The following is a 27385-nucleotide window of genomic DNA, read 5'->3' as shown; positions in this document are numbered from 1 at the left end:
CCCTCCGAGAATTTTGAGAATGAACGTCCAACTAAACAAAGTGATCAATGCGTGTTTAATAGTTGAATGCAGGATTCAGCTTAAAGGGTTTGATTTGCAATTGAGATGTTTTAATCACATTCGTTGTCGCATAAGTCACGACATTGTTTTGATCATCCGTGAGGACTTTTTTTCAATGAATATTTAATGAAGTGTCTTATTTACCATCTGTTTGTAGCAAAGGTGAAAGACCCTGATAAGCCATCGGGGACGTTTCTCTTGATCTCAGTAGCTTTGGGGCGGTAGTCACCTTGAAGGAACCTCGGAACAGCCAAAATCGGAGAAAAGCTCCGATCGAAAATGGCAAATAACACGACAGACAAGCTGGATGACGGAATTTACCTTCAGTTACCTCTTGGGTTCACAATCTTCGAATTGAGCCTTCAAATCTTAATCGGTTTGTTTGGCTCCATTGGAAATGCTATCTCTTGCGCTGCCATAATCAGAAGACCAAAAGTGTTCTCTGCCATGAGCCATTATCTTTTAAGCCTAGCACTCGCAGATCTAGGTGTCTTGATGTTTATTTTACCTTTAACCATCCTTCGAGCTCAATTTCCTTTTAAATGGGTCCTCGGGAGGTTTGTTTGTTTGTACGTTAAACCCTGTTTAGAAGCTTTCTATGGAGCATCTGTGTGGTCCATCACGATTATTGCGGTCGAACGCTACGCAAACATCGCCTGGAAAGAAATAAGAATTGGAGGAAGAAGGTCATTGAAGCGATCTCGGTTGATCATTATCGCTGTATGGCTGGTATCCTTCGCTACACGCAGCATACCACTTCTCGTCCATGTAGAGTACTATTCTAGTTTTCAGTTTTGCATCAATACACTGACGACGACCTCTCACCGTACAGTTGTCACGATGAACTTCATACTGCATTACCTCCTGCCACTAAGCATCATAGCTTTCTGCTACCGAAGGATCGGCAACATGGTGTCCAGAAGAACAAGGAAATTTCAAGACGAGACAACAAAGCTCTCGGGAGTGAGAGAATCGTCCTCGATGGTAAACTCGAAAGCCATCTTACATCAGACCAAGAAAACGCAACAAATCCTGAGGCCGTTGGTGATATTGTTTGCTTTGACCATGCTACCCTTAAATGTGTTCGACCTTGTGGGAGTTTACTGGCCAGACCTCGTTTATGTGAGCTTCCACAAAATTCTCATTCCGATCGTGGCTATATCGACGTTCGCAAACTCTGCGGCAGATCCTCTGGTATACTGTGCTGTCAGTAGAGAGTTTAGAACAGAGGTGAAGTCGTTGCTACCCTTCTGTTTCCAGACACACCCTAAGAAGAGGAGACAAAGCAATTCTTCTTCCCTCGCCAAGACAACAAGATTAAGGGAAACTCATATGACGAGGGTTTCAATTCAACACGATACACCATTTTGAGTGAAGGGGTAAAAAAAGACTGAGTGTGACGTGAGAACAAAAAGAAATTTTGAAAGCTTGGAAAAAAACGCCATTAAACTTAAGATCCTTTAATATGTAAAACTGACATTGTTTATTTTGCATTTGAGTCTCAGTGGAAGAGATATTAAAAATAGAAACACGCTGGATAATTATCATCACTAAACAACATTGCAAATCAAAATTAATTTGCAGAAATAGTTAACTCTCCGGTCGCCGAGTAATTTTGGTTCCCCACATTCATAATGTCTTAATACCAAAAGCTTTAGACTGATCATAATTCGTCGTATGCACAGTTCTTATGAAATGACTGCATTCTGTTTTTTTTTTGTGTTAAATAATCGTTTAATAATCGTTTAATAAGTACGTCTCCAGTAAAATTAATGCAGTTGTCGGTTCCTGGGTAAAGTTCATAAATGATCAAAATGTTTCCTGTCGGCCTTGAAAAAGATGAAATTGTGGCTAATAAAACAGCGGGGAAGCTGTGACCTTAAATTGAACAATTTTTTTCAATTTTTTCGGTCTTACAGGTGGCTCGTCGCATTATCATCTTCATGTGTTTTCGCGGCTTAAATGAAGACCTTTTGTGTCGATATTATGTAACATTTGTCGACAAAATATTGCGATATGACTACTGTACTGAGTCACACTGAAAAAACTGATATGTAAAACACAAAACGCTAATAAACATTGACGTTTTGACGTTCGATTGAGGTCATTATCGAGTCAAACAGTAAGAGTGATGCAAAAATGTATGAATACAAAGTAACATATGAGCATTTAAGTCACCTAACAGAACGCCACTTTTTAATTTAGGTGCCAAGGAAAGTCTTAAATGCCCTCGTTTGAGAGAGTTTGAAAGAGCAAATTTACCTTTCAACACAAGCAAACTAAGGTTGATTAATGTTCTCTGCGAGACTCTTTGTTTGAAAGAACATTCACAACACTTTTATTGAACGACTTAGCTGTCGAATTATCCCTGGAAACGCCGAACAAAGAAAAAATTGTGGAAAGATTGCAAGACATCGAAAAGCGACGGGATGAATTGCTGGAGTTATTAGAGCATCTCTAAAACTTTTAGAAAGAAAACGACGACGCGACAAATGTGGCTGCAGTCAAGGAGGAAGCCGGTGGAATAGTGGATCGTGTCAACAGCGAAACAAGTGAAGCCCCGTTGTTTTAAATGAAGGGAATGGACAAGAACACTGAAGGAGTTTTCTAATGTTGAGAGGAAGAGCAGGAAAATGGAGAGCACGAGTGCTGAAAGGAATGGAAAACAGGAAGAAGTGGGAGAAAGAGAAGAAACTGCTCATTGATTTTGATCAACTACTACAACCTGCTATTTCGAAAGAGGGAAGTTCGTGGAGGTGACGGAGAGCTTAGTGCCAGAATTTGCCTGCTGGGATGGACAGTTATTAGCGCCATTGACGAGCATGTAATACAGGTTCCTTCACACATTTCGTATGCAGACGTCAGATAGCCATGAAGGGGGACTTAAGATCTAATGAAAAAATTCTGGAGCCTGGAGGCTTTTGGCATCACGCCCAAAGTGGATGGACAGCTGACCCCAGACGAGAAGCTAGCCTTCAAGAAAGTCAAAGAATCTATAAGATTCACCGGAGAAAGATACGAAGTTACCGTGCCGTGGAAACGCGACAAACCACATTTGCCATCAAAACCTGGCTATGTTTGAAAAGCACATTCGCTCAGTTGTAAAGAGGTTAAAGCAGGATGAGAAGCTCTCTCACGCGCATCAGTACATACATACATACGTTAGTTGACCACTCCCCATGGAGGCTTTTCAGGGCCAATTCCCACCCGTTCCACCCCAGGGGAGGACATCCACTACACAGTAATCTCGTGCGTGGGAAATTAACGTCTCCTACACCTAACCCTGCAGGAGACGGGGCCTACGGTTTATTCGTCCTTATCCGAGAAGACTAGAATATCTATCCATTTTTTATTATAGAAAGGAAGCAAATTCTCCTCACTTATTTTAAGACCACGAGAATCTGTCCGGCCGGGGCTCGAACCCTCGACCCCCCGCACAACACAATCCAGCGCTCTAACCAAATGAGCTAACCGGGAGGCGGTTGAGCTAACTGGGAGGCAATTGATGACTACAGAAGGAAAGGATGTATTCGAGAAGACCCTGAGGAGGGGCCTAAAACCCTTATAGGAATGGTTTCTTCTACACTCCCCAGTTTTATTCCTGAGAAATCTACGACTAAAGTTCGGATCGGATTCGTCGGCCCGCACAACAAAACGGAAAGAGTTGAAGAGCGAATCGCAACCAAAGTGATATTGTCGACATCTTAGTGAACTTTAGAAACGAATCATGTACCTTTATCAGTGATATTACTCAAATGTACCATCAACTAATTATCATACCAATTGACAGGCCACTGTACAAATTTCTGCAGAGGAACTTGGACGGAGATGACAAGCCCGGTCTGTATGAATTTTAAGGTTTATTCTCGTAGGGTGTTATTGTCCATTTTGCGTCCAATTTGCTATGCAAAAACACAGTCTGGAGACATACCTATTGGCAGGTAAAGCAGGTTTGGATCACTGCTAAATGGATGACCTGATGGCTTCGGCACCCACGGTAGATTAGGCTAAAGAAACGAGGAGGCAACTGATTGAATCAGGCGACAAGGCAGGATTTCACATTCTTTAGTGGGTATCAAACGAACCCTACCCGATTGCTGGCATAAAGGAGGAAGATAAAGAAGTTATTGATGCAAAAGTATGGCTAGATTCAAGAACCTGGAACTATTTGTTGCCAAAACACTAGCGGCAAAAATGGATTAAGAGGTTTCAAGAGTTAAATGACCTTGAACTAGTGAAACTCCCAAGGTGTTCGAAAGAGCCTGTGGCCAAAGCAGTGAAGTTGAGCATCAATACATTCACCGACGCGTCTGAGAACGCTTATACAGCTGCAGTCTGTTCATGCCATGTGTATCAGAATGGTGATATTGCTTTTCGGTTGATTACAGCAAGATCCATGCTTGCACCCTTGAAAGCTGTAAGCACCCCTTGACTTGAGCTTCTTGGCGCGCTTTTCATCGATTAACAGTGCAAGTTTGCCAGGCTCTCAAAATACTTAAACACGAAGTGACATAATGGGTGGACTGTGTAAGCCGTTTATAGCTCCTCTGTTTGGTGAAATACACGAGTACTCAGTCTCCAATCGGTAGTGGTATGTCCCACCAATGCAAACCCAGCAGACCATGTAAGGAGAGGCCCAACCGTAGAAGAACTGGCAAACACAAGCCTTTGTTGTAACGGACCTAAGTTCCTGAAGAAGACAAAAACAAGAATGGTCGGAGTGTGAGTTTGATGGGCCAACGTCTGGAAAGGGCCTTGAGTTGAAGAAAGGAAACGAACTTTCAGCAAAGGAGACTTGTAGCTACGAGACCACCAGGGTAGGCGAAGCGAATGCCAACGATGGCCGGCTATGCCAGAGATGAAGAGGGTTGGTGGTTGAATCCAACAAGATATTCAGAGTGATATGGTGAAAGCCAAAGGAGAATTGGAGCTTTGTTTAATTTGTATATAGTGAGAGTGAGAGCCCAGGTGCGCCCATTTATTGACATATATAAAAGACCAGCCGATCAAAGTTTGAAGGGGCGAACTTACGCTGTTGGAGCTTCAAGATGCTGAGAAAGCTACCATTGGGAAAGCGCTGACTGAGACGCACGCAGCTGAGATGAATGCCCTAAAAAGAAAGTAGCAGATTCCAAGAAGACGTTTACTATCAACTTTCAGTCTTGTAAGTGGTTAATAGCATTTTGAGTTCGAACATAAGATTACAACTGGCAGATAATCTTTCCTTTGACATCGCGTTTCTGGCCCTATTACCCAAGAGGAATGAAGCAACACGATTGAGGGTGAAGTACTACCACAAATCAGGTCATCAGATGGGCCTTAACGATACAATCAATCACCTTAACGGGAAATATTTGCTGGTCCATACACATGAACAAGTTAAACGGATCATGAGAGGTGTGTTTATAGGGCGAAATGATTTCGATCGAAACCAGCTTATGGCATCATTACCTAGAATGAGACCGCAGCAATCATTTAGACCCTTTATTAACTGTACGGTTTATATTGGAGGGTCAAACTTGACTAAGGACGGGGCAAAGTTCGAGCGAAGCGCAACCTGTGTTTATTCCTGTGTACAAGCACATGTTCAGCCATTTAGAGATGGCGTCCTCCTTGTACACTGACGTATTTCGTGATGCATTCATACAGATGACTACGCGGAGAGGATGATCTCATGCACCAAATGTTCAAATGATAATGGAACAAACTTTGTAAGTTCGTTAAAAGGGCTGAAGGATTTGTTTTAAGCGGTTGACCAAGACAAGATACAACGCGTGACCTCCAAAAAGGGAATGACATGGAGGTGGTGCCGCATTTTGGCAGAGTCTTTGAATCGATGATAAAGTTAGCTGAATGTGTAATATCCGCGGTCCTCGGAAACGCAGAAGTCAATAGACCACTTGCATAAATGGCTGCCAGATTAATATTCTTTTGTTTACATTTAAATTAGCCCTTCTGGCCTCGTTCTTCAGTACAAAATTCAAAAGAATACATTATCTCCAGCGAGGCCAGAAGGGCTAATTCAAATTTAAACAAAAGAATATTAATCCGGCAGCCATTTATGAAAGTGGTCTATATCGAGGAGTTGGATACTCGGAGAAGAAAGCCAAGTTTTGACAAGTTAATTCGAGGTCTCTTTCAACTGTTCGTGACGATTCTAATAACGAACCTGTGTTGACTCCAAACCATTTCTTAATTGGAAAGATGGGAGGTGACTTTGTCCTAGACCCAGGGAAGCGTTGGCGGAGGGTTCAGGAGCTTACGAGACACGTTTGGCAACGATGGATGAGAGTATTTACCGCACAAGTGGATGTTCCCTTCAGGAAACATTCACGTGGGAGATGTTGTTGTGGTCATCCACCCTAACGCTGTGAGGCGAGATTGGAAAGTCGAAGGTATCTCGCGGAAGTATCCAGGGGCCTGTTTCTCGAACGTCCCGGTAACTTAATGGGCCCGAAGCCATGTTTTAAAATTACAATTTAAAGGATAGGAAAGCAGGTTCTGGCACCTAACCAATCCTTTTTGTTTCTTTAGCTGAAAGTTTTATTGTATCATTTTCAAAACTTTTGAAATCCCCATCTTGAATGAAAACAGAACAGCTTTACGGGCCTGTTAAGTTACTGGGACTTTGGAGAAAACGGGCCCCAGGCTCCGATGGGCTCATGCACGTGCTCGATGTACGAGTCAAGGACATGCAAGGTTCTAAAGCGACCAATAACCAGAATCTCTACACTTGACATTCAAGACATTGAACAAAATAAAAAATAAAATAAAATAAAAAAAAAAAAAAAAAAAAAAAAACACTTAAGAACTGAACAGTTTTGATTGATCCCTGTATTATATAATTAACTTAGTATAATTAATTTAATGTGTTTTTTTTAAGAACGAGATGGGTCCTTGTTCTCTGAGGATTTTCACGTAATGGCCGCATGTTGGCTTTTTCAGACAACTAAGATATTCATCAAATATAAAGCTTTTACTCAATTTTTCCAGTTAGATAGATAGATAGATAGCTTTATCAAAAATCCCACGGCAGCCTAATAAGGCTCAATTGTATGATTATTTACAATACAATACTGACTTAATTAAAAATTATATTTACAGAGCATATTATTTACAAGAATTAATGATACAAGAATAGTACATAGACTTATTGTCTACACATGGCTGGTAAGTATGCCGGGGAGAAACACCTGGTGCGCATCTTTGGTTTAACAAACTGACGTTGATTTCTAAGATTATAAGTAATATGGTTCTTCGGTGGCAAAAAAATGGTGAAGCTTGTGCTCGGCATTGGACACCATTGGTTCGAAAACCTTGTTGCATTGCTCGATACGTCTATCCTTCAGTGAGTTCAGGTTAAACTGAATGAAAGGTTGTCGAGATATGATAGGCCAGGTGAAATTACAGATGGGGCGCGTTTTTGAGCAGGTACTATGTCGTTGCTTAAATGATCAGGCAGTGCATGATGGTAAAGAGAAGCTCAATATTCGAGTACAGGTCTTATCATATAAGGGGCAAAATTACTGAATTGTGATTGGTCAAGACAGAAAGCATTTTTTTCTTAATTTTTGTAAATGCCCCGGGCAAAATTACTTGAAAATGATTGGCTGAAAATCGCTTAGCAACGGCTGCCAAGGTAAAGAAATTTCTGTTTGTTTTGTAACAATGGCGTCCCGTTTTGCGTGAGATCAGTAAGAAAACATTTTTCCCCTTATATTATAATTGCGCGACTCGGGCAATTTCAGCAACTTCCGAAAACACATGTGATATTAATCCTTAATTTTACTCGGCCCCATGCGATTACCTATACTAATACAAGTAAGATAGGAACTGATGATGTCACGAGCCGAAACTTTGGCGCGCTTAAGCAATATGGGAAAGAACATCCGCTTATTAACCTTATTTAGTACGTCAGAAATATGACAATTTCATTGTAGGGTGCTGGCTATTGTTACACCTAACACTTAAACACTGTTTACTCGTTCAAGTTCCTTAGAGTTGACAGTAATCGCATCAAACTAGTGTTGCGTTCTTTTCTTGCGTTCGGACTTAAGTCAACTTCTTAGTATTTGGCTTTGGTGGCTTTGATTAAAGTTTTTGATTAAAGTCTTTTTTTTCGGTTTTTGAAGTACCACCAATAAATCTTTGATATATACGCCGAGGCAAACAAACACTGCACAGCTTATGACGCGACTAAACGGTTTAGGGTCTGATGTAAGATGTATGAATTTCTCGGAAACACTGAATGGCTGGTTTAGGCGCGAAAGCAAATGTCTAAAGCGGAAATGTATAGGGTCTATCATTTGCAACACCACCATACGTATCTAACGGGTGTGTATAATGACGCAAAAGCAGACATAGGGCTTTTGCGCTGTATGCGAAAAAACGATTTGACCAAGTAATGTCAACGAGAAGATTCAACACGTTGCGGAGAGCATAGATCTCGTGTTTCAGAAAGCGAAATTAGCTGAAATTCGCTTTTGCATTCGTCGTCGGAAAGAGAGTCCAATTCAAATTTGTTGTATTTCCAGTAGGGGATAACAAGGTTCTTTGAGGAGTTAAATTCATAAAGTATCAGACGTTCTCGGTCTCTGTTGAACAAATCAAAGTCATGAGCGAGCACAAGGGCCTCCCTTGCTTCCCTGAATGCCGCCATTTTGCTCTCAAGTTCTGTTCATGTCATGCTGTGTTGCGTAAGGTTTGTTTACTGAGAGAGTTTAAGAAAACCACGAGGGCAACGGCAACGGGAACGTCACTAAACAAAAGAGTCAATGAGCATAACAATGGTTGTGCACGTGCGTTATAAATCTTTGTAAATTTCTTTGCGTCTTCTGCAAAACAACAACGTGAAATGACCAAACTTTGCGTTGTCTGGAGAACGTAAACGACGACGGCTAATGTTTTGAATTTCTATTTGTAATTTACCGCTGTGTTCCATATTCAGTTTTGTGACAGTTTGACGGTGAGAAAAAACTTTTTGATTATCGCGAAATTCGTAGGTAAAATATAAGTTTATTTTTTATCCGACGTTGTCTACGGTGTCGCCGTCGTCGTTTCCTAAATTAGGGACTTTAAGAAACCACACGGCGACGCCAAGGAAGACTTCGATTAAAAAATAAATTTCTACTCTTAGTTAGAATTTCAAAAATGGCTGTAGGAGCTTACTGTCTCATACAGCGTCACAGCTCAACTTCAGCATGACGTATAAAGTAGCCGCTGAGTTCCAAATGGAAATTAAAATAATTTGTCGTCGCAGTTTCGGTTCGCAGACGACGCAAATTTTGGCGATTTCACGTTGTTGTTTTGCATAGGACGGCTAAGAAATGTACAAAGTTTCAAAACGCACGTGCTGAGCTATTGTTCTGCCAATTAGATCTCTTGCTTTTCCACGTCCTCGTTGCCGTCGCCGTCGTGGTTTCTTAAGGTCCCTATTTCCTACTATTTAGACGGCGGCATCATCGCTCGCGTGCTTGGCCGAGTCCACGCGCGGGGTCGCCGTCCACACGAAGGTACCGAAGTACATCATACATTATACAAATTTTACCTTTGGCTATGAATTTGCCTTGATTCACCAGATTCGCGAGTTCCCTGCGACGAAGTACATGCCACGTTAGAGTGAAAAACTTCTGCGCTTGTGCGAACGTTGTAACGCGGTAACGCTTTCTTGCTGTCAGGACCAAGCTGTTTTAGACGAGTTACAAACAACCAAACAAGTCACCGTGTTTTAGTAGCGTATAACTCTTTTAGTAAAGCTCAAAATAGAATGCTAAAATCAACACGATACCCGTACTTGAATAAGCTTCGTGATCGAAAGTCTGGAGTTTACATTCTCCTACTTTAGCTTCCTTTGCATATTTCTATGAACCGTTTCAATTATCTTTCGCTTATTTTGTGAGACAGCGATTGTCTACTTATGTTTCCTTGAAATTTTGCGCAGGAAGTTTGCACACAGGCGGCCAAAATTGATCCCCCCACGTATGTTGACTGCTGTGATGAGTTTATGTAGTAGGATCCCATGATTACAAGCTAAGGTCTGTCGCTCGCAAATTTTATGCAAGATGCAAAGATTGTGCTGAGGAAATTTAAGTTAACACCAAAAGAAAAGACTTACGATTTTTTTCCAATTTAAAATGTTCTTATGTTTGTGTTTGAGCCCGAGCGCATTGGGCTGACAAAGTTTGTTTTCTCCTGCAAAAATTTCGACAGAATTTGTCTCCGTCAAATTTCCAACTTTTCAATCGAGGGCGCACTGAAAAACTGGCGAAATGTTCTTTAACCACAAAGTTCTGTCACATAGACCTACAATTTGAACAGCAATAGGACCTGGGGACTCAGCTAAACATAAACTTGGCTGTAGTCTGGGTATTTTTAGTACCGATCGTCATGCAGCATCCCAAGGTACGAATCGTCCATCTTCACCGTTTGATTGCCGCGTAAAAATTCAATATTTTGGTGGCCTTCCGCCTGAAAGACTCGTATATAAAAAGCGAGATAAAATTTTCTTGATAGACGTATTCCTTCAATTCGTGGCTTATAAATTGTAATATCTGTCAGATTTTACGCTGGCGAAAAACTCGTCCTGCGCCGAGGCAGGACGACGGCGCCTGAGAAGATTGGTAAGGCTTGCCAACTTTGATAGGATTAAAAATAACCGGGCGCACTTGTCTCACTGACCTGACGACAGATTTCTTCGCAAAATAAACAAAAATTTGGTTATTGTACCTGGGCCGTTATTTAGCAGCGGGAAGGCTCCGTACAGTCCGATTTTTCGGAGTTTGTAAGCAGTCTTAACGCGTTGTAGTTGAAGCGTCTGAATGATTTCGCCTCGATACCCTGAAAACAAAAATACTATCTACAAAGATGAGTAGTTAGGACAAAGCTAGGGTGGTTTTCGAAACATTCAAAGTGTAATAAAAAAAGAAAGACTAATCAGCCCTGGGTTACAAAAACCGACATCCGTTTGACTGACAGCACAGATATTAGTTTCAGTTTCTAAGTAAAACTATGAACTAATGGAGAAAGCTAATTTTCGATGTTCAAGAAGTGTTGTTTACGAATAAGCAGTGAAGATATGTTCTAGGTTCATGAGTGTTCCATGAGAATAAAATATAAAAACCTCATTTATGTTTACTATATTTTAATTAATTCTTCCTTTGAATGACGAACTATAGGAGGTACAAAGTTCTGCTTCATCTCGTCATAAGATGACAAGTATCTATTAAAAGTTCAAAAGATAAAGCGCAAGTGATCGAACAATTTTCTTATTCCATTTCCCGTAAATATCAGAGCTTTTGCCACCCATAGTTTCAAAATGTGAATGAAGAAATGGTCGAAGTGATTTTGGTAGAAAGCCATGCGAATCGTCCTCTTCAAGAAATTAGCCGAGCCTCTGGGGCGTCCAAAAAACCCTAAACCTTTTCTGTAGGACTAACACGTCTGCAAATCAAGCAGTCCATAATTAGACTAAGGAAAGTATCTGCATGAATTGCGCAAACCAGATAGGTGCTAAGAACGATAATTGGAGGGATTTGCGCTTGTCAATTTAGTTTCAAATTACGGCAAGCTTTTGAGGGAGTTTGTGATTGTAGTTACGAAAACGAAGGACCATAACGAAAACAAACACCCAATACATGCGCTTAAACCGTTACGAAACGCATCTACCAAGCCGCAATTTCCGGGCACACTCTTCTCTGCTAGTCGATACAAAATAACAAACTACCAAATTAAGAGAACAAAAAAAAGTCGTGTTATTTTTGGGTCTTCGTTTTCGTACGGATCTTTGGTCTTCCCTTTCGGGGTTTTCGTTTTCGTAATTACCAGTTTGTGATGGGCGAGTTACATTGTTGACACTAACTAACTTGCTGATATGAAAACAGTCCGAAGTGAGAGCGTGTCAAACGAAAGTTTATCCAGATAAATTAGACAGCCGGCCGGGATCTTTCATCCCTGTGTAAACAGAGGAGAGGAAAAGATTTTAACACCTAGACCTTATGTAAATTTTAACACATAGCAAACGGTAGTTTGGAAAATATAGAATGCTGGAATTTGGAACCGGAATACTTGGAATTCCCGGAATGACCGAAAATAGTAAATTAAAAAAAATTAATGCAAATTAATAAATAAATAAGAATATTGATGATTAAAAATTAATGGTAAACTCACAACTTAATTAAATAATTTAATACGAAATTTTTCTCTGAGGGTCCCAAAAAAAAAAAAAACATTTACCGGCATTGTTCATGGAGATGCACGTAATAGAATTTGAAAAAGTCTGCGTCAGGCCAGTAGCCCATACAGCCTAAGCGACGAAATATTTCTACTCTCCCTTCTCTCTGGATGGGATGCTAGTCCTTGTTTAGAAGAATCCATCAGTACAAGGTTTCTATTCAAAGGTATATATTCAAGGTATATATAATAAACGCGAAAAGGTGTCGAGTTACTGACGATCTCTCAATTTTAAATGTAGACGGCTGGTCTTAATGGTAGCTGCTTTGATAGCTCCCAATGTGTGGTTAATAATCATTTAAGGTAGAGTATTAGTTTGTAATAGTTCGGAGAATTTTACAATTGAACTATTAAACTCTGTACTGATGGATTCTTCTAAACAAGGTTTATATTCAAAGGCATATATTCAAGGTATTTATAATAAACGTGAAAAGGTGTCGAGTAACTGACAATCTCTCAATATTAACTGTAGACGGCTGGTCTCAATGGTAGCTGCTTTGATGGATCCCAATGTGTGGTTAATAATTATTCGAGGTAGAGTATTAATTTGTAATAGTTCGGAGCTTTTTACGACTGAACTATTAAACTAATTGGAAATGTTGCATTTGCTTAATCTTCTGCAATGGTTCCGGCTGGAGAAGCGTGGCGGCCTAGTGGTCATGGTGTCCTAGACATCCTACAGGTGTGTAAATGGGTGGAGGCGAATTTAAAACGGGGAGAAACCATGTGGATTAGCATCCCATCCAATGGGAAAGGAGAGTACAAATATTTCGTCGCTTAGGCTGTATGGGCTACTGGCCTGACGCAGACTTTTTTTTAATTCTATTACGTGCATCTCCATGAACAGTGTTTTTTTTTTTTGGGACCCTCTTAGAAAAATTTCGTGTTAAATCACTTAATTAAGTTGTGAATTTACCATCAATTTTTAATCATCAATATTCTTATTTATATATTAATTTACTTTTATTTTTTTAAATTTATTATTTTTCGGTCATTCCGGGAATTCCGGTTCCGAATTCTAGCATTCCTATTTTCCAAACTACCATAGCAAACGTGTAAGTAACTGCGGAATTGATTGACAGACACAACACGTGTGTCGTTGCAAGACACAAAAGGCTTCAACTTGTCTTGTTTCGTACGTGTTTCAGTTCTTAGTAAATTCAATTTAAAAACATGTTTGCATCAAATTGGACTTCATTCAACAACAGCCCAGACAAGATTCAGGCCACAATGGACAAAGGATATTTCGAAGCTCTAAATGTTAGTAACCCAACCGAGAGATTTGTATGCCGAGACATCGGATTATCAGGTCTTAAAATGGTTCCCTTTCCTCAAACTGCTTTGTTTCACACCGTGACTCTTATGTTGTGTGTTCTAAACAGCGTTACATGCCCATTGACAATCGTTGGGAACGTTCTGGTCTTTACAGCTGTGCTCCGAAAACCGCAACTACGAAATGTAGCAAATACCTCCATTTTGTGCCTTGCGTTTACCGATTTGACAGTTGGCGTGTTCGTTCAACCTTCCTATGTTATTTATCAAACAAGCAAACTGACCACCGCTCCTACCGACTTTCCATGTGATAAGCTACTGATATACTCATTCTCTGGAGTGATATGTATCTGCATGTCATTTTTGACATTGATTTTGATCTCGCTTGAGAGATACATGGCAGTATTTTATCCGTATCGTTATGTTGAGAAGGTCAACTCCAAACGTCTGATTTCCGTCATTGTCACGGTATGGGGAATCTCGATTGGAACATTGCTGACTGTGAGATTTTTATTCGGGATAAATAGCAATGAGGAAGTAGGAGTGATATCTTTAGTAATTATCACAAATTTCATCATCACGTCGTTTGTATACTTTAGGATATTTCGGTTGGTCAAGCGCTGTAACGCCCAAGTTCAGGTCGAGTTGTCGCACAACAATTCCACATCCTCTCATGAACCTCCTTTACAAGAGAACTCAAATCCTCGAGAAGCCAAGGCTTCCAAGACAGTGGCGTTTGTGGCTGGAACTCTGTTCCTGTGCTTCACACCGACCCTCTGTGCTACCATTGTCGACCAGGCTAGCTTGGCGCCGAGTGACCTTTTATATCACGTGATTTATCCTATTGGCGAGACTGCAGTTCTCTTGAACAGCTGTCTTAACCCAGGAATTTACGTTTGGAGAAATCAGGGGATTCGAAGCAGTCTGCGTGAATTGTTAAGCTCTTGTAAAATCGCTCAGTAATTAAAAAAAATACAAGAAACAACATGGAATGAGAAGGACCAAATTAATTATTTGCCACGCTTTTCTCCAAGGACAAAAATGCAGAATATGTGTGTTCTGTCTATGGGTTGATGGCAGTCACTAATAAAGCTTCGTAAAAATAACGCGCTGCACATAGTGTACCTTAGTAGCAAATACCGGAAATGCTCTTATAATCTGTTCGAAAATTCCATTTTTTTTCTTCGAAAAATAACATCGAAATGTCTCCTCTCTGAAGATATCACCTCAGCCGTAATTTGTCTTCTCTGGGTTATGTAGCCTCAATGGCAAACACAGGTGTGTTCTACTCCGTCTCGTCGCTAGACAATCCGTTATCCCGCTGTCCTTCGGCTTCTTCTTCGGCACTTACAAAGAGCCGGTAGAGATAATCCACAATGTCTAGAGGGAAACCAAGAAATCACACAAGGACAAGCCAAAAACAAACAGCACTGAAAAAAGAACGATCGTTGAGGGCAAGCGCACGGAGGATTTGTATACAGCAAGGAAGAACCAGGACATATCTATAAACGAAGAAATGCACTGAATAGACCACTTTCATAAATGGCTGCCGGATTAATATTCTTTCGTTTACATTTAAATTAACCCTACTGGCCTCGTTCTCCAGTACAAAATTCAAAAGAATACATTATCTCAAGCGAGGCCAGATGGGCTAATTTCAATTTAAACAAAAGAATATCTATACGGCAGCCATTTATGAAAGTGGTCTATGGAGAGAGTTTCCCAATGCAAGTTGCTGGGATGAAAGTATGAGGAGGAGGGAAGGGAAGGAGAGGGAAACTCATTGTTGCTGATTGATAACTACTTTTGAAATTACGACTGGCAAGAGTAAAGCACATAAAACATAGATGTATAAAATTAAACGAACATCTCATCACATCACCAACCTTCAAAGTTTACCATTTGGTAGTTGGGTACCCTCTTCTTGAGTTTTGAATATTTCTCGTAAAGAAAATGTGGTGAGTATTTACTGCAATTGTAAAAAACAAACAAACAAACAAACTTAGGACACCTTGGGAGACTGAGGAGTGATTTTAACCGCCTCCCGGTTAGCTCAATTGGTATAGCGCCGGACTGTTGTGCGGGAGGTCGAGAGTTCAAATCCGGCCGGGCCAACACTCAGGGTCTTTAAATAACCGAGTAGAAAGTGCTGCCTTTGTAATAATATCTGCAAACGGTTAGACTTTCTAGTCTTCTCGGATAGGGACGATAAATGGAGGTCCCGTCTCACAAGCCCTTATATGTGATTTAAATTTGTGAGACGTTAAAGAACCCACACACTCATCGAAAAGAGTAGGGCACGTAGTGCCCGGTGTTGTGGTCTATCTTTGTGCAGTGTCTATCCAGGGTGAGTTGGGGGAGGGGTGGTGCCTCGCATGGACCTTGTGTTCCGTTCGCACTAAACTTTCCAGGTCTAGTCATACCCGGTAAAAGTCGTTAAAACAAAACAAAACAAATAACAAACCCTACATGCGCGAATACGCTTCATAAACAAAAAGACAAACTAATTTTGTAAGTTTACCAGAGGAGAGAGAGTACCAAAAGGTAGACGGTTAAACATAAAACAAATGTACGATTCTGTTGTTGTATAGCAATTCTCATTTTTGAGTTAGACTAAAGAAATAAGAGAACTGAATCCGAAATTACATTCTGTTTTTGTATAGCAAATCTCATTTTTGAGTAAGACTAAAGAAATAAGAGAACTGAATCCGAAATTACATTCTGTTGTTGTATAGCAAATCTCATTTTTGAGTAAGACTAAAGAAATGAGAGAACTGAATCCGAAATTACATTCTGTTTTTGTATAGCAAATCTCATTTTTGAGTAAGACTAAAGAAATAAGAGAACTGAATCCGAAATTACTATCGTGTTAGTTTTCAACGCAATGAGAAGACCAGTGAATGGTTAAATTTCAACCTCAGCTAGTAAGTATGTCTCTCTAAATGTATACAACTGTTTCGAGAAAAATTGTCTGAAAAAGCTTTTAAGTCCACGCGACAAGCCCGTAAGTATTGTGGGTAATTTCCAGATCACCGTTAATTGGCCTCAGGATTTCTGGGAAATATGAGAAAACGTCACATTAAGGACGAGGCATGGCGGGTTTGATGAATATATTTAATCAGTTGACTTATTAAAATTAATTAATTATTGGTACCCAGTAACCCAACGACCTTCTTCGGACCAGCTGTCTTTGCAGCCACTCTGTATTTATTAATGTTGAACTTACGTTTCAAACGCGGACTGAATGTCCATCCAATCCACATCAAACTCTTCCACGCATCCAGACTCATACAGGCTAAGAAAGAGTATATCTGTCAGCAAATAAAACTTTATGAACTCAACAAAGTACTGGTGTGCAAGCTACTCAACTGAGTCAGCCTTTCAAACGATAAGTTTATGTCCATCCAACTCACATCGCACTCTTTCCCGACTTCAGGCTCAAACAGGTTAGAAAATACGTGTCTGTTTGCAAAATAAAATTTTGTACGAGCTTTTGATCGAGTCTGCGGTTCGAACGCAGACTTAATGTCTGTCCAGCCTTCACCAAACTCTTCCACGACTTCAGAGTCATACAGGCTTAGAAATACTAGAATTTCAGACAAATTGATCGGATCAGCGAATTCGAAACGAAGCCCGAGCGCAGTATGAGATACTAGAGCAAGGAGAAACTTTCTTCTTCATTTTGTGACAAAGTTTAGATCATGAAATATCTGACTCTCTGTATTTTTCGAATGAGTCAGTGATCATTCTCCTAACCTTGTTACAAGTTTGATGACATCACTTCTCATCCATCTCTGGACCTTCTTGTCATTCATACTCCAGCAGAGCTTGTCCAACCTTAAGAGGAGAAAGCAAATTTCTCACATCGGATCTCTTATCAAAAACATTACTCTATTAAAACAGATAGCTTTTTTTTTACCGACAATCGTGAAACCGGAACCAAGAGTATCGAAACAACGACCAACAGAACGAAGGTTTTTTTCAGGTCTGATTTTCACTATTGCTTTTTTTCAGGTCTGATTTTCACTATTGCTTTTTTTCAGGTCTGATTTTCACTATTGCTTTTTTTCAGGTCTGATTTTCACTATTGCTTTTTTTCAGGTCTGATTTTCACTATTGCTTTTTTCCAGGTCTGATTTTCACTATTGCTTAAATAGTGCTCTTTACGGCGAGGATCGTGCACATATACGTTTCTATAACTGCAGTTCAGATATATGAACTTCATATATTCGTTGTCTTTGATTTATCATCTTACGGGTTATGTCGGACTAATTTGATGACCTGCTCCTAGTTGACTTGTTAGCTCAATTGGTAGAGCGCTGCACTAGTATCGTAGAGGTAAGTGGTTCGAATCTCGTACAGGTCTGAATCTTTTTCAGGTCTGATTTTTCACTATTGCTAATAGTGCTCTTTACTGCGAGGATCGTGTACAAATAACAACGAAGGTGATTGCCAAAAAGAGGAGTTTGTGCGGGAAGGGGAAGGGAGGGGGGGGGGGTGGGGGAGCTAACTGGATGAAACTCAGGAGAACGCGAGCGACAAGGCGAGTGGTGCTCGACCTTGGTTTTTGAAATCTTTCGGAAATTCCTTTTCTTTTCAAAATTTCAGTTCAAAATGAACTGTCTCGTATTTAGGACACAAAAATGTGCCTGGATACTAAAAGAAAAAAAAAATGGTAGTTTGCCGACGTTACAATGGGTAATATTCGCGGCGAAAATACTTTAGCATGGATGGGGTTAGCAAGGATTGAATGGCATGGAATCCGTAAATTTGCAACAACTGAGGACAAATGCAGGCAGTAGCTGGATGGAAAACTTGAACCAATGCAGGATCACAAAACTATACGTCCCGTTAGTGCTGTTCGCACTCAGCTGTGCTGTACCCACCCACCCCACCCCACCCCTCACCTCGCCTCCTCTCGTGGAAAAAAAATAATTGGAATTAAAAGCACGACATGAAGGATTGATATTTGAAATTAATATTTTCCGTGTTGAGGGTGTTTACCATTTTTGTCTACACTTATCAGGACCCCTTGTTTTGACCATCTGCGACACAGCCGGCCAATAAATGTCATGATAAACTGCCTCTCCTTCGGAAGTATTCGTAATATAATGGACAGCTTCATTCAAACGTTGAACCTCCTCCTCTGTCCAAGTTCCTCTATTTTCTTCTGTTAAGGAATCATGAACTTGCTTACATTTTCAATATCTTGACCATGAAATATCAATGATGCAAAGTGGCCTCCATAAAGAGTTTCTAAAGCTAGGAACTCTTTAGGGTGGCCAATCTACATATTAATTAACTTAATTGATGAAAAAAAAAATTATGTAAGGAAAAGACTGTAGAGTACTAATTCTATTACTGTTGTGGGAAATCTGATCATGCAACTCTAAACTAAATTTAAATAATTTGGATATATCAACAAAGTTGAAGTGGTAAATTGGCCACCGTAACGATTACAAAAGCTGACGTTTCGAGCGTTAGCCCTTCGTCGGAGCGAAGACATCAAAGTTTCAATTGAAGGTAACGGTTTATGCACTAGTGTGTATTACAAACCTACAGACTCGCATAATTACTTGTTATATTCGTCTTCGCATCCATCTCACGTTAAGAATTCCATTCCTTTTTCTCAGTTTCTAAGACTTCGTCGTTTATGCAGTGATGACTTTGATTTCCACCACAAATCAGAGTCAATGTGCCAGGTTTTCGATAAACGTGGTTACCTTGTTTCTGTCGTTCAAGCGGGTTACCACCGCGCCCAACTTATTGATCGACATTCAGCACTACAAACGTCACCTAGGGAAGATTCCGACCGCATTCCATTCACTCTCACGTTTCACCCTCACAACCACTCAGTTAAATCCATCATTCTTAAAAACTTTAAATTACTTCAAAACGATCCAGAGAAAAGCACTATCTTTTCGCAGCCTCCGCTCATTTCATTCATTCACTCCGACGAAGGGCTAACGCTCGAAACGTCAGCTTTTGTAATCGTTACGGTGGCCAATTTACCACTTCAACTTTGTTGATATATCCAAATTATTTCGTTACTCCCCCCGACGCAGCCCCAAACAGTTTCTTTCGAAAATATCAGCCTTTAAATTTAAATAATGTTGTTTGAACACACTAAAACAGAGTGTTGTAAGTCACTCTCGTTCCTGGACTAATCAACCCCAAGTTACGCCCCAGTTTTATCTTCAATGTCTACTTGATCAAAATCAAAATGGGATAAGGGAGAAAATGCCTGCACAGATGAGATCATTAGGCATGTTTGAGACTTCTTCATTCATCTACTATAGAGCTCACTCAGCTCTTGTAGACCTTTGTTTATATAACAAATTGTAACCTGCCTCAGTTTCAGTGGCACTGCTCAGAGACAGGAGGACAAGAAGTTGAAAACACATATGTACCCCCTTTTCACTCCCATCACCCCTAACCCACCCCCCCCTTACATTCCCCTGGTCTTCCCACTCCCCTTGCCCCCGATGAGATCATTAGGCATGTTTGAGACTTCTTCATTCATCTACTATAGAGCTCACTCAGCTCTTGTAGACCTTTGTTTATGTGACAAATTGTAACCTGCCTCAGTTTCAGTGGCACTGCTCAGAGACAGGAGGACAAGAAGTTGAAAACACATATGTACCCCCTTTTCACTCCTATCACCCCTAACCCACCCCCCCTTACATTCCCCTGGTCTTCCCACTCTCCTTTCCCCCATCCATACACTCTGTATCTATATGGGAAACATGCTAGCTTACCTCCTTTTACCAGTTTTGCATACTTGCGGTTCAAAGACATGGTACTCCTGTCCATCACTGCGCTAATACCAACCCAATCTGAGCCATGTACTTTAACCAACCTGAGTTAAAATGAATACAGGAACGAAACTCCATAACAGCAACAAAAAAGACATTATTTTGTATGCTGGAGATTTAGCAGTTCATCGTCTGGCTTGAATCTAATAATTTTTAAAACTTGAGGAAATTTAACACAGTCCATCTATTATTGGTTACTTGATCCACTGTACCTTTTCAATTCTTGAAGCTCACTTTCAGTGTACCTGTGGAAATACAAAAATTAATGAAAACAATAAATAGCTCCACACAACTGATAAGAGTTTAAAACACACATGAAATAATAATGTTTTCAAAGCATATTGGATAATCTATCAACAGAAAATACTGCATATGTATCTTGGCTGCTTCATGACAATAAAATCATCCTGGCTACTCTTACTAACTCTTTAACTCCCTGAAGTGATTAGCTTGTAACTTCTCCTTACAGGTGAACAGGTGACGAGAATATTCAAACTTATCATGGGGAAGTTATCTTGATCTAATGCCAAATTCCTGTAACTAATTTATAAGGGAGAGGGGAGAATTAAAAATTACATCTTGGGAGTTAAAAGGTTAAATATCTAAATCTTAAGATTTGAGTATGGAGTATAAAAAGTAAAGTCTGTTTTACGAGCCTAGTGGCCCATTTGGCCAGTGCTTAACTCCGGCTTCTGTAGCATGAAGCGACTAGGAGTATTTCTACTCCCCCCTGGATGGGATGCTAGTCCATCGCAGGGTTACCCCCAGCATTAAATTGCTGGTACCCATTTATACACCTGGGTGAAGAGAGGCACTGTTAGAGTAAAGTGTCTTGCCTAAGAACACGACACAATGTCCTGACCGGGGCTAGGACCCGGACCACTCGATCCGGAGTCGAGCGCACTAACCATGAGGCCACCACGCTTCCACGAGTATGGAGTATGGCATCAAATATTTCCTGCATTCTGGGAGTCGTTCAGGTGATTGAATAGAAGGTGCTTTTTCAAAGACAAAAATTTTACAGAAAATCTCAACCTGCAGGCAGGCAGGTTTGATGACCAAGTATTACCAATGTTCCTCATGGTTTGGAGCAGTGAACTGGCCCCACGCAGTGGGGAATTTGTGGCTACAATCATTCGTTTACTTCACTACATTGCAATTTTTAGGATGTTTAATGCTCCTTAAAGCGAAACTATGCCTTCAAAGTAGAGTGGGAGCATGAAAAGCACTGAATTTCAGTGCAGCTGAAATATGAAGTCTGTGCTCACACAAAATTATACACACTTACTTTCCAACATAATTCTTTTCATCATAAATCCTCCTTGCACATTGGTAGATAGCAATTACTGGCCTTTGGATACCTTTACCTACAAGATTGTTCAATATTGACATAAACATTACAGGGAGATACCATGAGAGAGAGGTTAATAACTTTAAATTTAAAAAATACTCATTTTGAAACCAGAGAAATTCCACTATTACATCAACATCTATTTAATGACATTTATTGTTGATAGTGTACACATGTGTATGGCTGTATCTTCAATAATTTTTTATTGACTCATTTTTTAATCGACTTCCTTAGTGTTGCCATCTTGACCGCTTATTACACTCCTTAATTTTTAGTATTTAATAGCTCTTATTGTATGACAAGCTGTAGTTTTTAGTTTTAGCATTGCTGTTGGTATATAGTATTGGAATATTAGTATTAGCATAAGTTGTATAAATTAGTAGAAATAGTGCTCATTCTAGATTGCTTATGAATGATTATTTGACTGTAAATTTAAGTTACACACGGCTCGATGGAAGAGCATATTTTAAATGAAATTGATATCGTGTATAAATAAAGCTTATGTATGTATGTATATGTATAGCTCTGTCTGCAATTATCCATCTAGAGTGAAGATTCTCACTCAGCAGGAATGAACTGACATGAAACCTGTACAAGTGTTGAACCAATATTATTACTGTGAATCACAAATGTTCGTGTTTTTAAGGGAACAACAAAGATGCACTTTGCTTACCAAGCTCTTTGTAAAATTGAGTTTCGCGGACAAAGCGAGTCCAATAAGACATTTCATCTGAATCCAAGTGACGTGAAGCAAAGAGGAGCTTGGTAGGATCTGAGATATCATGACACTGGAAAACAAATGCAGAATTTTCATTTCTATATCATAGTTTAAGGTAAACATTTATCTTAAAGTCAGGGTACCCAACTTCTAGAATAACAATGTAATACTAGTTGAAAGCACTATCTTAAGTTTGCTCTTCATCCTCCTTTCTAACAGCTATGAAATCCTCCCATCAAGAAGAAACATTGAACATTCTGTTTTCATAAACACAATGTTCAATGTTCAATTATTTAACCCTCTATCTGCCCATGTCTGATTTATCTTGTAATTCTCTCCTCTTTCTGCCACACAATTCCTTCTACATGTACACTACATATACACTGTACCTGTACCAACATTACATCACCATAACATTTTCCATTTGATAAGTTTGTCTATTCACATCATCTACATCATTCTATAACATAACCAAAGAACGTGCTCTGATTGGTCAATTCAGTGTCCACCATTTGCCCACGGGTGTGCACTGCTAATGTGAGAAAATGTAAAAGACCAGTTTTTGCATGCTTGTTTTCTCTGGTCAAGCAAGATTTGTTTGGCTACAATGTATCAATGTTACGTTATAAAACAAATGGTAAACACTGCAGTGTACACTATTGAGTTATAGATGCACTTGGGAGGTTTGCTAAGCACTCAAGAAGCCAGAGTCTCTCCCAGCTATTGCCTCACATGGCTCTTATGCTTCTTTTGTGCTAGCAACTCCCATGTGCATCCATAACTCCATTGTGTAGTGGTGGACACTGAATTTACCAATCAGAGTGCACGCCTTACTTTGGTTATGTTATAAAGACATGTTTGGATAAGAAAGTAATCTTCTAATGTCAGTCATGATACAAATAACAATTATACTATGATTATCATAGCAACGGATGAAATAACACAATTTACCTTCTAATGTTGATATAATCTATCAGAAAAGATATAATCAGTGCACAAGTGTTAACAGGACATTCTGCACTATCCAGTGCATAGCATTATCCACCCTTAGAACAATCAGAGTCAAGTATTCAATCAATATATTTTGCTATCGTACCTCCAGAAATTGAGCCATATTATGTCTTAACAACTTCAACTCCTGACTGGACCATTTTCCTTTTCTAAAGGTTATTCCTATCAAGATTCAGATTAAAAAAAAATAGTTAAATTGAGAATTTTCTCCCAAAACCTTACTGAACTCAATAAGAGATCAATTTGGGGTATGATTACAAGATACATAGCCAAATTTTCATTTGAGTATGAAAAATAATCCTGGATTGTATTAGTTTTGCTTACTTTGTTCTGTGATTGGTTCAGAAAACTCTCTCAGCCAATCAGAAGCAAAAGTAAAACCAATCAATTTCTTCTGATTGGTTGTTGCAATTACAGTTGACCCTTTTCCACAATGGATATGTTGTAGTTCAATTTTATACTTGGTTCAAATTTTACTTTCCTTTGTTTCAAACTCATTATCATACTGTAAGAAATAGACAACTTTTTTGAGAGACATGTTTCGGCATGCTTATGCCATCTTCAATCAATGAGTAACAGAATGCGAGTAATTAAATAACAGACAAGTAGATGAATAAAATATTTACAGTATGATGTAATACAAAAGTGGGTACTAATTACATGACACCAAACATCAAAGGTGTGAACTAAAACCTAAAATGCTAGAAAAGTGTTATAATGCTGTAATTGTTTGTTAAGTTCAGGTTTGATTTTATTTATATAAAAAGCTTCTTTGAGTTTTAAATCAATAGAGTTGTTAGCACAAGAAAATTTTTACACAAGAATTTTCTTGTGCGGAATGTAATTCCCGTTATATTGGCAAAACTAGTCGGCACTTCTCTACTAGGATAAAGGAGCACACGGAAAGTGACAAAAACTCACATATTTTTAAGCATTTCACTACATCTCCTTCTTGTAAGAACAAATACTCCCTTTCTGTCTACAAATGCTATGAATAAACTCGAGTTTGTTGCCTAGTGTAACGGTTTGATCAAATTTTATCGAATTTGTAGAATGAAATATAAAGGAGAGAGAATTTTATTTAGTTCTCTGACATTTGAGGACAAATGGGGGAATTCCAGTGAAAACTACCTAATAAAATGATTGAGAAATTGCAATATACCGAATTTATTCACCTATAGGCGGAGTGATTTTTTCACAAAACTACCCAAATCTCGAAACTTTGAGCTAGAGAAGGGTTCTCGGCTTATAGCCGAGTGTTTTTCCAAACATAATTTATCCGAAACAGCAAATTCAAAGGAAACATAGATATAATCATCTATAAGTCGAGATATTGCAATGCATGCAGAAATGAATAACAAAACAAGTTGAAGTTGGTCATTGAGTTTATTTATATGGTGGCTTCCAAAGGAGCAGTTTGTTTTTGGCACATAGTAAATACGGTTAACAGTTCATCCTCAGTGTCGGCGTCGAATTCGTCGTCCATCTCCTCCTCATCCGCTAGTTCTGCTGTTTCATCTTCCGTGCCGTCTAGAGTGTTAGACATTCTGCAGGTTTTGAACGAGTGTGTAGATCTTGCGAAAGTGTTTTGATAATTTCAAAACTGACCAATCAGAATTGCCCATTTCCACGATTGGTAAACAAACTTGTTGCATATTATGATGTTGAAATTTGTGATCACGTAAAAAGAACTTACTTTGCCTTCCCTGCTCTGTAAACCAATCAAGTAATCCCTCATTCAGCCGCGGATATTTCGGAGTGTAGCGGCCCATTGTTGTGCATTTCACTGATAACTCGAGCTCTCCATTAAAGAGGTTCTCTTGATCTTTCCTCCAGCAGCGGACCATAGACTAACCCGATGACGTACTTTCCGGTTATCTCGGAATTGTTTTTGATGGCAATACTGCATTGAAACACTTTTCTGTTTTGAAACTTTTTTGTTCATTTCCGTTTGTTCGACAATGGAATTCTCTGGACATGGTCTTGGCTTATAGCCAAGTATTTTCAATTTACATGTTTTAAGAACCTTCCCTATATATTGAAACAGACCGAAGCTTAGGATCTTGGCTTAAAGCCAAGTTCGGCTTATAGATGAATAAATACGGTACTTTACTTTTCATAATTCTACCAAGGAAATGAATATGCTGGTCAGACTTGCTAAGTATCTAAACTTTCGATGTTATTTCGTGATTGAAGTAGCCAGCTATTTTTGTCAGAGTAGCTGGTAATAATCACCGGCTGCCAGCTACTAATGACAGCCCTGCATCTATATGCTTGAACCATCAACTTATAAAAGGTACGTTAGTCAACCAGTGTTTTATGTACCTGACGAGAGAGGACCACCAGACCCTTTCAAAACAGTTCTGAAGTGCGAAGTTTTAATTTTATTTTCCTACACAATTGATTATAAAGCTCCATGATTGTAGAGCACTCTCTGACTCGAGGATAAAGCTTTTACATTTATATATGTATAAAAATATATCTACATACCTATGTTGCTTAGTAACTTGTAAGAGTACTCTTGGAGATAAACAGTTGTATTATACATGTACCACAACTGCAGTAATGTAAATGCAATAAAAGGAAAAGGATACTTACCTTCTTCCCTTAATTTAGTTCTTCGTTTTTTAGAAATATTCAATGTTTTTTGAATTTCATCAGAATCCTTTATAGCTTCCACTACCTTTGCCTTATCAATGTTAAGCTCAACAGCCATCCTCTCTATAACTCTAGTTTTGTGATCATGACCATTTACAACACTCTCATGCACAGTTCTGTTCTCAGACATATCCTCTTTCCTTTTGTCTCTCTTCCTCTTTTTGTGATTAGGTTGTTGAGATACCTCTCCAGGGCTGTCTGTGGAAAGAGCATTTGATTGGGAAGACTCTCCTTCAGAACTTACATCCTGTTTTGAGCTTTCTGCTTTGCGTTTGTTTGTATTTGTACCCTCTGAAAATTCTGACTGGTGGTCTATTCTTAATTTCTTCTTCTTTTTCCTCTTCTCTGTATCTGAAACAATCTCTGAGTCGCTATGCTTCTTACGTTTTTTGACTGTACCCTCTGAAAATCCTGAGGTGTGCTCTCTTCTTAATTTCTTTTTCTTTTTCCTTCTTCTCTTTCCACTTCTTCGTTTCTGTGCCTGAGTTTCGCAGCTATTATCACCATTTGTGTTGGCTACTTCGTCACCAACGCTTATATGCCTTTTCTTTGCTTTCTTCGCTTTCCCGTTGATTTCACTTTGATTATATTTTAGCTGTTCACTATATTCAAGGGTTGCAGCCTCAATGAAAGTCGTCAAATGGTGCACAGTTTCCAATTCCTCTGTTTTCCTCATTTCCCGCCGCTCCTTTTCTCCTTTCCGCTTATGTTTAGGATGCTTCCGCGATCCTCCATCGCTAACCGAATGTTCACCATTCTGGACTTGTTCGCTGTGGAGCAGGTTCAGTTGTTCGACCTTTCCTGCAGCCTCGTGTCCGCCTCTGCTTGTTTGTAACCCTTTTAACGCCTTCTGATAGTAACGCAACATCCTCTTGTATAAAAACTACCGTTAATTTGAGGTCTAGAACACAAACTCAAACAGTCGCACTAACATCCGCCATGTTCGAAACATTTGCCCACTGACCAAAAACCAATCAGTCACGGGCGCGGCTCTGAAGCCCAGACTCTCTCGGAAGTCTTGGATACATAAAAAAACACTCCGATCAAAATCTTAATGTCGCACAAAAGTTAGGACATTTTCTAATTGATTTTTCGCGTAGATTTAAACCAGTAAACAGATTTTCAGAAAATATAACCAACAAAGTAAACCAACTTCGTCGCTTTTACGTTTATCTAGCACAAAACAATATCCTGTACGGAACAGAAGCTTTTGCGGCCTAGAACTCTCGGTCATAAGCTTCTGGTAAGAATCAATAGAAAAGCGTTGAGGCG

The 27385-nt window shown here is 39.5% G+C and overlaps 3 protein-coding genes across 5 annotated transcripts; 2 read left to right on the top strand and 1 right to left on the bottom strand.

Annotated features, from left to right (window-relative positions):
- LOC111323682 (neuropeptide SIFamide receptor-like) lies at window positions 1-2145 on the top strand. Its single transcript, XM_022927091.2, has one exon. The coding sequence runs from the start codon at window positions 340-342 to the stop codon at window positions 1429-1431; it is 1092 nt and encodes a 363-aa protein (XP_022782826.2). The 5' UTR covers window positions 1-339; the 3' UTR covers window positions 1432-2145.
- Window positions 2146-13382: 11237 nt separating this feature from the next.
- On the top strand, window positions 13383-15438 carry LOC111323688 (histamine H2 receptor-like). The gene has a single exon (XM_022927099.2). The coding sequence runs from the start codon at window positions 13462-13464 to the stop codon at window positions 14521-14523; it is 1062 nt and encodes a 353-aa protein (XP_022782834.1). The 5' UTR covers window positions 13383-13461; the 3' UTR covers window positions 14524-15438.
- Window positions 14045-27080, bottom strand: LOC111323687 (uncharacterized). 3 transcript variants are annotated; one of them, XM_088758109.1, is made up of 11 exons: window positions 26054-27080; window positions 23541-23617; window positions 22400-22514; window positions 21664-21742; window positions 20588-20620; window positions 20319-20419; window positions 18565-18730; window positions 17317-17397; window positions 16787-16855; window positions 15447-15529; window positions 14045-14940 (listed from the first exon to the last, which is right to left on the bottom strand). In XM_088758109.1, the coding sequence occupies exons 1-11, from the start codon at window positions 26979-26981 to the stop codon at window positions 14846-14848; spliced, it is 1827 nt and encodes a 608-aa protein (XP_088614235.1). In that variant the 5' UTR covers window positions 26982-27080; the 3' UTR covers window positions 14045-14845. The 3 variants fall into 3 exon arrangements, with proteins under 3 accessions (XP_088614235.1, XP_088614233.1, XP_088614234.1); XM_088758107.1 differs by having other exon boundaries at window positions 14859-15062; XM_088758108.1 differs by having other exon boundaries at window positions 14859-15062; window positions 18565-18727.
- Window positions 27081-27385: the final 305 nt, after the last annotated feature.

The sequence above is a fragment of the Stylophora pistillata genome, chromosome 4 (genome assembly GCF_964205215.1).
Source record: "Stylophora pistillata chromosome 4, jaStyPist1.2, whole genome shotgun sequence".
NCBI lineage: Eukaryota > Metazoa > Cnidaria > Anthozoa > Scleractinia > Pocilloporidae > Stylophora > Stylophora pistillata.
The sequence above is the reverse complement of the archived record's forward strand: the minus strand, read 5'-3'. Positions and strand labels throughout refer to the sequence as shown.

Excerpts from the sequence above, each read along its gene's own strand:
- LOC111323682 (XM_022927091.2), top strand. The coding sequence starts at position 340 with ATGGCAAATAACACGACAGACAAGCTGGATGACGGAATTTACCTTCAG.
- LOC111323688 (XM_022927099.2), top strand. The coding sequence starts at position 13,462 with ATGTTTGCATCAAATTGGACTTCATTCAACAACAGCCCAGACAAGATT.
- LOC111323687 (XM_088758107.1), bottom strand. The coding sequence starts at position 26,981 with ATGTTGCGTTACTATCAGAAGGCGTTAAAAGGGTTACAAACAAGCAGA. Across the intron at positions 23,618-26,053 it reads AACTAAATTAAGGGAAGAAG|GAATAACCTTTAGAAAAGGA; the intron begins GTAAGTATCCTT and ends GAATCTTGATAG. Across the intron at positions 21,743-22,399 it reads TCAATTTTACAAAGAGCTTG|GTAAAGGTATCCAAAGGCCA; the intron begins GTAAGCAAAGTG and ends ACAATCTTGTAG.